The sequence below is a fragment of the Blastomyces gilchristii genome (genome assembly GCF_000003855.2).
Source record: "Blastomyces gilchristii SLH14081 genomic scaffold supercont1.8, whole genome shotgun sequence".
Lineage (NCBI taxonomy): Eukaryota > Fungi > Ascomycota > Eurotiomycetes > Onygenales > Ajellomycetaceae > Blastomyces > Blastomyces gilchristii.
In genome coordinates, this window is record NW_003101675.1 from 1,805,128 (window position 1) to 1,816,843 (window position 11,716).

Genomic DNA, 11,716 nt, shown 5'->3' on the forward strand with positions numbered 1-11,716 from the left:
ACTCTATTGGTTTGTTTATTTATTCACGACGCGCCGCGTGAATAGCAGCGTGAATAGCAGAACGTCTTCCTCTTCACGCTTCTCTCAACAACACAACACAACTACAACACAACTTACACCAACACAACTCAAACTCAACACACAATAGGCGCTGCTTTATCTGCTTCTCGAGTATCTCATTTTCTTTATCTCTCTTCATCTGACACACTCATCATCAATCAATACACGCAATACAACTACCATCACCATCAAATTTTCTATCAAACAAATCATACAAAGAGCTTCAAAGAGCTTCAAAGCTCCTCAAACCGGAAGCTTTAACCTCGATACTAAAATCAATTATAAACCAAACAAAGTAAGTTGATAGTACGGCTCTTTGTTCTTGGTCAGATTCATAATGGTTACATGCTCACCTCCACTCAGTATCCAACAGCAGCATGCTTCTGTTTCCGTTCTTGGGGCTTGTTGTGTCCCTGACCCTCTGGGGCACGTTCTACCCTGTGCCATTTACCGATGTCCGCCCTCACGGGCCCTTCATGGGCAGAATTACAGGGGCAATTAAGGCCTCATTTTTATTGACGGGCACTTATGAGTTCATTTTAACCGCTGGTTCGAAGGCCACCGGCGCTCTCCAACATGAGTCGTTCTCCAGTTCCTCAGGGGCCCCCGGATTCCCTATTGACACATATCTTGATGATATGTCTTGCAACAGCAGCTCCTGGGCATTCACCACGGCAACACTCTCCAATCCATGTCTCTCGCGAGATATGTATTCCAGCAATTCCTCAGAAATCGCTTTGGTCACTGAGCCTCTGGAAACTCCTCATGTTGCTACCAGCGGCATCGAGAAGGCCCACACTACGCAATCAGCCCAGTCATCCACTTTTCTACTGGAGCTGGCTCTCGGGTCCCTGGTAACTGTCCTTGTCTGTTGGCTGAGTCTTAGACTCATGAATAATGCTTACACACTGAAGGATTTGGCCCTCTCCTTGGGTAGACTTTTCGTGCCTTCACCCGAGGTGGCCAACCACCTCGTTATGACATCTGGCCTGACTGTTACGGTCAACTCGAGCAATGATGTGGTCTTATTGCCCACACCGGAAGCTTGTGGGTCCGTAATGGCCATGGCCGAGTCAGCTTTGGGCATGGGGCAATCGGGTGTGAACCCCATCTACTCCATGGAGAATAGGTCTTTCTTCACCGGCTCTGTTGCGACGTGTGACGCTTGGCTGTCAACCCCTGCATTGGTTACAGGCTCACAACTGGTGGACTTCCATCCGGTTGTCGACGCGGTAATCAATCGCTTGGAGCGACTACAGGTCGGAGCGCCCGTTAACTGGTCGGATTGCATGGCCGCAGACTCTGATGCCACACCCGTGGGAAAAGTCAACAACGAACCCGGTTCAACTTCCGAGTCGTCTGTCACATTCGCTCCTGTCCGTATGCCCCAGCTGACGGCGCTTGTGCTCCGTCGGTTTGAAAACATCTCGCACTTCGTGCTCCTGCGGCTCGTGTTCGTTATCGTCGCGGCCGTAGGTGATGGGCAAACGGTCGCGGAAAATACTAGCAGCCCCGACAAGGAAGAAGGACCCCCGCAGCGCCCAAAGAAGAACAGGATGGGCCAGAGGCAGCGACGTCGAATTTACCAGCGCGAGATGCGTAAGCAGCAGGCGGAACTGATAGAGCGCCTGGATGCGGGAACTGATGATGGATCCAATCCATCACCGCAAACCCCTCCAGGTCCTGTACCAGCCTCGTCTGCTGGCCATGTCGTGCCGTCAACAGTTGCGCCGATGGTTCCAAGTCGGCCTGCCATGCCTGTGAATCCGCAGGGCCAGGGGAATGGGTTCCGCCCGCCTCATCCACATCCGCCTCCCCCCCATTGGCAATTCCCAGTAGTTGCTCGACAGCCGCCCTTCCCAGGGCAGGGAGGTCCGGTGACACCGTACCCTTGGCAGTACCAGCAGTACGGCTATCCCCACGCGTTCAACTTTCGTTAGTTCGCTAGATACTGGTTGAGGACAAAAGAATCTGCTCCACCCCACTTGATGGAGTTTTTCCTCCGGCCTTTCGTCAGATTGGTTCGGTGTAGGTGAACGAAGTCAGGCGGGAGAGCGATCTTTTTGACTCTTTAACCAGTCTGGTGAAAATTCGGAAATGGACACGTCGATGAGAAATCGAGGGATACGGCTGTGTGGGACCCCGAGACGGTTGGCACGGGGTGTCGGATTTGAGAAGATTAAGCATAAAATAAGGAGGGTCAAGGTTAGTATATCATTTTCCAAATCATACCCGGATACTCATCTCCTAATACGTTCATAGATTGCTTTTTCGGGGGAGCGGTGGGCTATGATCCATCCGCAGGACCTCGCGCCCCCTTGGATCTCGGGAAAATAAATCCACGCCACTTCCATAGTGGGATGAATCCGCAACTATGACAATCCCCGACAACATCCCGCCCAGTCCACAACCTTGTTCGGATTCAATCACTCTTCTATTTGAATCTCCACTTCTCCTCGAAATAAAACATCTGTGGCTACGGAAGTCAGTATCTCCAGCACGGAGAGCACAATATTGGAGATGAACGATTGAAGATGAACGATTGGAGATGAACAATTGGAGATGAACGATTCCTTTTTGCATTGTATCGGGTGTATAGAATTGGAAACAAGTGATTGATTGAATGAGATACGATGAAGAGAAAGAATGATTCTTTCACTTATGATTGTTTCCGCTGTTTTGATCGGTTGATGTTTGAGGCTTTGTTTTTCTTCTGAATCTTTCTTCTTTTCAGTTTGTTGTCAGTCATTTCTACTTTTTATGCATTGGATACCCACTTTTGCATTTATTTTACTTTGTTCAGTGTATTTTTTATTTAATTCATGTATGTGCTTTCATAAAGCTTTTCAATACATAATGTATTTTCATCAAATCAATCTGTCTTTCTGAAATTGTATAGATTATGTCAAATCTACTTTTGCTTTCCTGATAGACTTGAAGATAAGAATAATACATATACTCTTATTAACTCACTACTCTTTTCTTACTATACCTTGTCTCTTATGTGAATAGTGTCAGAATAATTTCAAATAACTTACTCTAAATATAAAGAGTAATAATGAAGTAAAAGTAGAGATGATGTACATGCAATATATACTTATAAACAGTGAGATTATATACAGTGCTGAAGTTATAACTTGTTTCTGAGAGTTAATAAATTTCAGACTCTCTTATCAGATAGTAGATAGTTATATCATGAATTTCAGTGATTTTCTATATTCTAAAATATATCTCTATTTCATACATATCTATTTTTTATAACTAGTGTGTAGTATATATTTTTATCTTTCTTTTCTCTTATTCTTTCAACATGTATGATTTTTTCTAATATTAAGTGACTTTCTCAGAGATCTCTCATTTTTTATTATATATATATATATGATATTTTTGATCTTTCTCTGCTTATATAGTTGTTTTTAAGAAAAATTATTAAGTTTTAAAAAATATTCATTTCTTTTTTTCTCTTTTGATACTCTTTTCACTTGATCTCATCTGAAGAATGATATAGATATTATAGTATCATAGTAATAGTTTAGTATAGTTATAGTTATAGTTAATAGTTGTATGGTATGTTGTATGGTATGTTGTATGATATGTTGTTTATATATATGTAAATTTAAAAAAGTAGGCACGAAAACCAATAGACAGTAAGAAAAAAAAATAAAAAATAAAAAATTTGAAGGTGTTTGAACAGCCATAAATATAATAATAATATAAGTAATAATGAAAAAAAGTGAAATGGGAAAAGGGGGGGTTGGGTTGTTGTATAGAAGTGGCCCGGGGAGGGGAGGAAGGGGGAAGGGGAGCAAAAACAAAACCGCAGGAAAAAAAAAAAAAAAAAAAAGCAAAAACCACACCAAAAAAGTAAGGAACGAGAAAAGGAGTTGTTAGCTAGCCATAATATCATCATATCAAAAAGAGAGAGGGGGAGAGGAGAGAGAGAGAGAGATAAGAAAAAGAAAGAAACTGAGAAGGCCCCTTTCCCACCTCGATTCCCATTCCCATTTTCCATTCCTCTTGCTCATATTCCCATCCCTGCATTCCACTTCATATCATTCCGTTCCATTCTCACTCCTCACTCCTCCATCCGCCCAAAAACACCATCATCGTCATCATCCATCGGCACACCAGAACCCCCCCGATCCCGATCCCGATCCTGCGCAAAATCATCATCGTCATCATTATGATTGGTATTAGTCTTAGCCTTGGCTTTCAGCATCGCCTTGTTGCTGCTGCCACTGCGGCGTCGGCCCCGGCTATCCAGCAACGGCACGTCATCCATCTTCACGTCCCGCACGTCAGAGACGCGGTAGGATAGGGACGGGTGCAGGCTTAGCGGGTTGTAGATGGTGGGTATCGAGGAGGCTTCGTGCCTTGCGGCGCTGGCGAGCGCGTCGAAACTGCGCGTGTTGCTGTTGATGCTGTTGATGCTGTTGATGCTGTTGATGCTGTTGATGCTGCCGGTGTGGTTGGTGTTGCTGCTGTTATTATCACGGTTGTTGTTAGCGAGCCCCATCCCCCCTCCCATACCTACGCCCATGCTCTGGCTCCCCAGGAACCTCGCAGGCAACGGTGGGACAGGCGGGATATCCGGGGACATGGGCACGGGTCCGCTGCGGGGCGTGCCGAAATGGCACAGCTCAATGGCGGCCGCGAGTCCTGCTTCGTCGTCGTCTAGCAGGCCGCCGGTTTCCGCTGTGGAGGGTCGCGTGTCTGTGCTTGATTGGCGGAAATGGGAGCGGGAGGGGGAGAAGGTGGGTGCACTGCCGGTGAAGGAGCTGGAGGGCATGGATTGGAAGGAGCGGGAGAAGCTGTTTGCGCTGAAGCGGTGGTTGTGGCTGAGGCTGTGGTTGCGATTGTGAGGGCTGGAGTAGGTTCCTGGAGGTGGTGGTTTCGCTGGGGTGGTGGTGGAGAAGATGCCTTCTTCGCCGGCCGGGGGTGGGGTGGTTTCTGCTGAGCTGATGCCATCGCGGAGCTCTGAGATGCCGGATGCGGTCGGGGAGGCGGAGGAGCGGTCGGATTCTCCTGTGCGTTGTTGCTGGTCGAACGAAGACGCTGGGGTTTCGGGGTTCATGTTTACCAGGACGGTGGCAGCTTCGAGGAGCTGGACTTGCTGGTGTTTCGAGATGAGGAGCTTGGATGTGTAGGCCCATGCTGGGTCGTGTCCCACCTGTCGTCAATGGTTAATCGGGCGTGCACAAAAGAAAAAAAAAAAAAAAAAAAAAAAAATTCCCCCGATAACTTTTGAATCAATGGGTGATGTAAAACAACTCAAATAAATGGAAGGCGAGGGAAGAAAGGGCAAGAAAAGAATAAAGAAATGAGGAAAATATCGGGAAAATACAAGGTTCCATGGTCTTTTCTCAGAGGTTGTAGGGTAAAATGACATGCATGCAGCATGAGGCACAGCCCAATCGCTTGAACTTCGCGGGAAAAGGGAAGAATAGATAACCTGAAACCGCGCAGAACATCCAATGGAGAGTATATGGATACGTACATATGCTTCGTCAAGCAGCTGCTATGTTTATATCCCTTCCCACACCGTTCACATCTCAGCTCGTTCATGACTCGTTTGCCTTCTCCGCGGACGAGGTGAGCACCCTCACTTGCTCGACGACTCCGTTGCTTCGTACCAATGGGTTTCCCCGTACTGCTGTTCATTGCACTAGCACCGCTACCGCCAAGGGGGGAGACATCTTCCACCGCGGTATTCTCGTCAATGGAATTGGGCGAATTCTTGCGTCCCGGGGTGCAGTTCTGGGCAGCGTTCCGGGCGAGGTAAGAGCCAAAGCCCGACGCGGTACCTATGGAGGTGGATTCGATGGCCCTTCGAGTGCTCAGGCCTCGGCGGTGGTGATGGTGGTGGTGGTGGGAGGAGGTGGAAGTGGACAAGGCCGCGGCGCTGGGGGATTCGCCCATGGCGACGGCGACGGCGGCAGCGGTAGCGGCATTGCTGGCGGCGGTGGAGTTCATGCTTTTTCGGCGGGTGACACGGTGATTGATGTTGATGGCGCCGAGGGAGACGGAGTGGGAATGGTGACGGCCATTGGATTGGCGGAGAGGAGGAGTGGTATGGCTAATGGGCCGTGAGGGGGTGGAAGAGAGGGATTCCTAAAGATGGTGGGGGAAGGAGGGGAGAGGAGGTACAGTTAGTTATTCTGTTCCACGAGGAATTGGACTGAGGGTCCGTTACGATGAGATTCAGACTGAGGATTCAGGACTCACCTTGAAAGAAGTCATTTTTGGGGAAAGATGAGGATTGGCCGAGGGGGACTCTTCCACAGCAAGTCTCAGAGGGAGAGCTTGTCGTGAAAGAGCGTAGGGTGAGGAGTCAAACTTTGGAGGAAAATGAAAAGAAAGATGCGAACAAAGCGGAAGAGCAACAAGAAGAAGGAGAAGCAGAAGAAGGAGGAGAACAGTCGTGGAAGAAGTAGAAACGAGGCGAGAAAGGGGAGAGAATTAGCAGCAAACACGGCAGTAATTGAGTGTGGAGGATCAGCCCCGGCGGCAGCAGAGAGAGGTGGAGTTAGATAGAGCAACGATCAGGCTAGACGGAGGCCAGCAAGAAGAATAGTAAAAGAAGAGAGCGATAGACGAGAAGAACCAAGGAGAGCAGAGGGAGGAAGAAGCAGAGGGAGGATAGGAAGATCGATAGAGTTGAGGTTGGAGAAAAAGAGTAAAAAAATATATTCGTGGAAGAATATAAGAAACAAAAGTCAAGGAAGCAGAAGGTTTTGGAGCAGGTTTGAGCATGACCAAAAAAAATAAAAATAAAAATAAAAAAAAATAAAAATAAAAAAAAGATAAAAAAAGATAAAAAAAAGATTAAAAAAAAAGATAAATCCAAAGCAAGGGAAAAAAGAAGCTGGAGGAAATGATATCAAGAGAGAGCAAAGCAAGTTGAGTAGAGATCACTTTTACAAAGAATATTATATATTTGATATTCTTAGTATTTCTATTATTATAATAAAATAGTTAACTAATGATAACTATGATTGATTTATTTGCCAGCAATAATAATTAATATATTCCACCTCTTTCTTTCTTTCTAACAGGTCTGATTATCCATCTATAGTAGTAGTTCTTTATTAACCTCTTAGGTATACAGACTGTTGTAACTCTCTATCCATTCTCTCTTCCTTTTCTTGCCCTGAAATTCCGACCAAAAATTTATTATTATTATTATTATTATTATTATTATTATTCTGTTTGTGCGCCGCAGGAACTTACTTACGCAGTATTTATTAGAGCCAACAAGTAAAAACCAGCATCACCAGCAAATAACTAGCCAGCCAACAGCCAAAAAAATTAAAATAAAAATAAATAAAAATAAAATATAAAATAAAATAAAATAGGCACCGCAGCAGCAGCAGGGCCACGGGTGGCTCAACCAACCAACTGGCTGGTTCATGTTGCTCTACTAAGTTACTGCGTAAGCTCCAGACTCCAGAACTAACTAGTAACTAGTTAACTACGAAGAACGAATGGAGGCAATAAAATAAGCTACACAAGGGGCCTTATTCTATCCCCCCCTCTCTCTCTCTCTCTCTCTCTCCTCCGTATTAAGATTATTATTAGTCTGGTCTGGTCTGGTCTAGTCTGGCGCGAGAGAGATGCGGGGGTGGTGGACTCTTGGACTCTCTTTTCTGGCCCCTTTGGCTGCGGGTAAATCATCAGGCCCTATTTGTAAAGGTCTTTTTTTTTTTTTTTTTTTTTTTTTTTAGTTTTTTGTTGTTGCTTTTTTTCCATGCCTTTTTTTCTTGCCGATTCAGCTGTAGTAGTAGTAGTAGTAGTAGTAGTAGATTCTTATATAGAATATCCCACGATGTTCGTGATCTTGCCAGCCAGCGCTCAGCAATCGAGAGCGAGCGGGTTCCTGACTAGGGCCGAGTCCAGCAGCAGGGATTTTGTTGGCAGCGACCAGAATAGAGAGGGGGATGATTGAAATAAAAATAATAATAATAATAATAATATAGAAATATCGATATGTATCTAGTAGATTGACAGCTGTCAGAGGCCGATGCATGCATAGATTAGAATAACATTGTTATTGTATTATCATTTATTACTTCCGTTTATTACTCCGTTAGTTAACTATAATAACTATATTTGAGAGGCAAAAAAAAAAAAAAAAAAAAAAAAAAAAACAAAAAAGATCGCGAGTACCTGGCTGGTAGTTCACCAAAGCGCCCCACTCACTCAACTGCCAACCTTCGCCACTTCCAGGTTGCCGGCCGAATTATTTATGATCAATAAATTATATTTAATTCTTGGTGCCTGTGAAGAGCAGAATATGACGATGGTTATTCCCGGACAGAGTGGAGTGTCTCTTTTTTTGTGTTCATATTCCTTACAATTGTAGCCATGGTTTCTTTTACCTTCTATAGCACTATTTAGCACTATTAATTGAGAATGGAATAATAACTAATAGAGTAGATGGTTTATTTTTGAACTTTTTTTGTTTCAGTTTCATCATTCTATCTCATATGGAAAAAAATGTCGGTTTTCATCAGGATAGGCTATAATGTAAGTAGATAGCTTAAACCATCAAGGCAAAGGCAAAAAAACAAAGTCCAACCACCTAAGAAGGGCGGAATGCATGTATGTATTTCTCTCAGCAATAATATTCTTTCTTTCTTCTTCACCATGTCCATACCATACCAGATCAGATCACTAATAAGTTACATATTTTCTGCTCATTTATTATTACGCTTACTATTGCTGGTTTAACTAACTCACAACCAACGAACCAACCCAGCGCAGCCAATCGCCTGTTCGGGCCAAAAACGGAGACTTTTTAAGTCTTAACTCCGTCGTCGGACTAACTCTGTAACTACGCTGTAACGCAGCATACTACTCTACTACTATACTATAACTGCGTACATACTTATGAAGTTATGATAACGATACGTACTTCCATGCTCTCTCTGTCTTCAACGCTGACTATCTGAGTGGCTGGCTTGCGATCCTCACTCTTCCTGGACGGCGGGCTTCAGACCCTGATCCAGTCAAGTGTAAGTTAAGTTATTCTATAAGGGATCTTCTATCTAATCCCGATGTCAGTGCAGTGCCAGTTCTTCTTCCCTCCAAGCCCGTTCGGGCAATATTATGCTGCTACCTAGAATATCCTCTCCTCAACCTCCATTGAGTGGTCAACATTCGTCCAACACTCAATTCCCCTCCTCAATTGCTTCGAATATCCCAGGGTATGGTATATTCCAAAACATACGGCGGAATGGAGCCGTTCCCATCTGTAGAAGATGAAAATGGTCGCTCTCCTATCGCTGCTCAAGCATCAACACCCACCACGCCAACAACCAACATGGATCCCTCGACTCCAACCCAGCCTAACAGAACTGCCAACAACCCCCCCAATGCCTCCTCCTCGACCACTACTCGTCGCCTCCGCAGTGCCTCCCTGAAATTCCTCGAATCAAACCCTCCCTCGGGCATGTGGATGGCAACTGGGGATATCGCTTCTCGCGCTCCAACCCTCAACGAGATCCGCACAGGCTGCTTCAGTGCTGATGGCTGGACGGAGGAAGGCCAGTTGGAACGTAGAGGAAGCACGGCCCACGAGATCCAGCGTCGGAAATTGTCCAGAGCAAAAACCTTTGGCGCACGCATTGCTACATCTACGCAGTTGAATGCTTTCCAGGAGCACGAACATGAGGTGGAGCTCCAGCGGTGTTCTACAGATCCCCTATGGGGCAGCCGCAGCAATGATAATACGACGGCAAAAACGGAAACGAAGCAAAGGGATGAGGATATATCAGCCCCATCCGGCAGACAGCCACAGACAGTATCTGAAAAAAACGCCATAAATGCCAAATCCGCCCAGGCAGTAAAAACAACCTTGGCTGCTCCCATCCCCGATGAAACAGGCACATATCCCAACGGCTACCGCTTCCCGCCAAAACACACATGGACCCAGGCCACAATAATCGGCCTCAGGGGCTTTGCCCGCTTCGTAATCACCCCCTTCGGCTTTCTGGTGACGCTCTACGGCCTCAACATCGTAGCATGGGGCGCCATGATCTTCTTCCTGCTCCTCAACGTAGCGCCCGCCATGTGCAACCCAAGTTGCACCGCAGCAGAATCCGCCCGGCAAATCTGGATAGAAATCGACTCGCAGATCCTCAACGCGCTGTTCTGCGTCACGGGCTTCGGTCTCATCCCCTGGCGCTTCAGAGACTTCTATTACCTCCTCCAATGGCGAGTGATGCACAACCATGACGCCCTGCGCAAGCTCGCCGGTGTCCATCGGGGCTGGTTCAGACTGGCCGGCAGCGAGAAACTGCCTGGTGATCTCGGGCCGCCACCCGTTACATCCACCTCCCCGCCTTCCCCGCCGTCTTCTTCCACCAAGAACAAGAACGGAAACAACAATTACAACATGGCATACCCTTACACAGACGACGAAGAACTAACCCAGCTCCTCCTCCAAAACCCCTCCCTCCCGCTCCCGCCGACCTCCATCCCCCCAGCACCCCTAACAGGCGCCCGCGCCCCACCCACAAAACCCTTCCTCATGGACCTCCTCGTCTGGATGTACGTCATCAACACAGCCCTGCAAGCCGGCCTCGCGGGGATCATGTGGGGGCTGAACAGGTTCACGCGGCCCAGCTGGGCGGTAGGGTTTCTTATTGCTGCAGGCTGTGTTACTGGGATGGTTGCGGGTGGGATTGCGTTTTGGGAGGGGAGGAGGGTTAAGATGGTTGAGGGGGTTTCGGTTGAGGAGGAGGCGGAGGAGGATGAGGGCGGAGATGATGAAGAGGGGAGAGGAGGGGAAGGCGCAAGGGCGGAGGAAGGGTTGGGGTTGCACCTGGAGCTGACGCGGACGCGGACGCGGACGAAATCTTGGAAGAGGGCGCAGTGGTATCGGCGGCTTTGAGAGGTATGGTTGGTTTTATTATCCGCCTCATAATTTCAACCGGCAAACTTCCCCTATTTCCCCGAGTTCCGTCATGGAGGGTGTTTTGGCGTTTTTCTCTGGTCATTTGAGCCTCTTTCCCGCCCCTTTTATACCATTTTCCATATACCTCGCCTGCGCAATGATATCCCTAGCCTGTATATGTTTCTTTTGTGTTCCTGTTGTTGAGATATTTTTTTTATACACAGAATTTCTTGCAGGTTCTCCGGTTAGACCTTATCTGTCCGTCTTCAGGTGTGAGCTTTTTGTGGTTATTTCTTCTACACTACACGTCGTCCTTTGATTTTTATTTCTGTACCCAGTGGGCAGAACAAACGGATTGCATTGAAAAAGAGGTAGCCTATCCTGCTTTGGAACGCAGAATTCAAGAAAGAAATAAATATTGGCCCTTCCCAAAAAAAAATCACAACAGCGAACTAAGCAACAACCCCTTAAAAAGCCAATTGCTCACTTACTGCAACCCAAACTTCTCCTTCAAAAACTCCGGCCTACACACTGCATTGCCAGGACACGCCACGAACAGCGTCAGCACCTTCATCACCAACGCCTCCTTCTCCAACGCCTGTTCCGCCTCAAAATATCAAAATATATACATTCTCCGTCATGGCCCTAAGCCACCCGCCTCCTTGTCCTCCGTCAACCCTCAACCTCAACCCTCCCCACGAACTCCTCGCGATACACACCCCCGTGCTTGGCATACATACATATTCCCCCTCAGCTCCA

At 46.8% G+C, this 11,716-nt stretch overlaps 4 protein-coding genes across 4 annotated transcripts; 2 read left to right on the forward strand and 2 right to left on the reverse strand.

Annotated features, from left to right (window-relative positions):
• Positions 1-9: 9 nt before the first annotated feature.
• BDBG_04939 (uncharacterized protein) lies at positions 10-3,019 on the forward strand. Its single transcript, XM_002625029.2, has 3 exons — positions 10-355; positions 424-2,265; positions 2,323-3,019. The coding sequence occupies exon 2, from the start codon at positions 438-440 to the stop codon at positions 1,998-2,000; it is 1,563 nt and encodes a 520-aa protein (XP_002625075.1). The 5' UTR covers positions 10-355; positions 424-437; the 3' UTR covers positions 2,001-2,265; positions 2,323-3,019.
• Positions 3,020-3,834: 815 nt separating this feature from the next.
• Positions 3,835-5,134, reverse strand: BDBG_17098 (uncharacterized protein; the record flags this gene model as incomplete). The annotated part of the gene is made up of 1 exon (XM_031724889.1): positions 3,835-5,134. The coding sequence occupies one exon, from the start codon at positions 5,132-5,134 to the stop codon at positions 4,136-4,138; it is 999 nt and encodes a 332-aa protein (XP_031578426.1). The 3' UTR covers positions 3,835-4,135.
• Positions 5,135-5,136: 2 nt separating this feature from the next.
• BDBG_17099 (uncharacterized protein) lies at positions 5,137-6,300 on the reverse strand (the record flags this gene model as incomplete). The annotated part of the gene is made up of 3 exons (XM_031724890.1): positions 5,137-5,230; positions 5,558-6,171; positions 6,286-6,300. The coding sequence occupies 3 exons, from the start codon at positions 6,298-6,300 to the stop codon at positions 5,137-5,139; spliced, it is 723 nt and encodes a 240-aa protein (XP_031578427.1).
• Positions 6,301-9,295: 2,995 nt separating this feature from the next.
• On the forward strand, positions 9,296-10,954 carry BDBG_04941 (uncharacterized protein; the record flags this gene model as incomplete). The annotated part of the gene is made up of 1 exon (XM_002625031.2): positions 9,296-10,954. The coding sequence occupies one exon, from the start codon at positions 9,296-9,298 to the stop codon at positions 10,952-10,954; it is 1,659 nt and encodes a 552-aa protein (XP_002625077.1).
• Between the last annotated feature and the right edge of the window lie 762 nt (positions 10,955-11,716).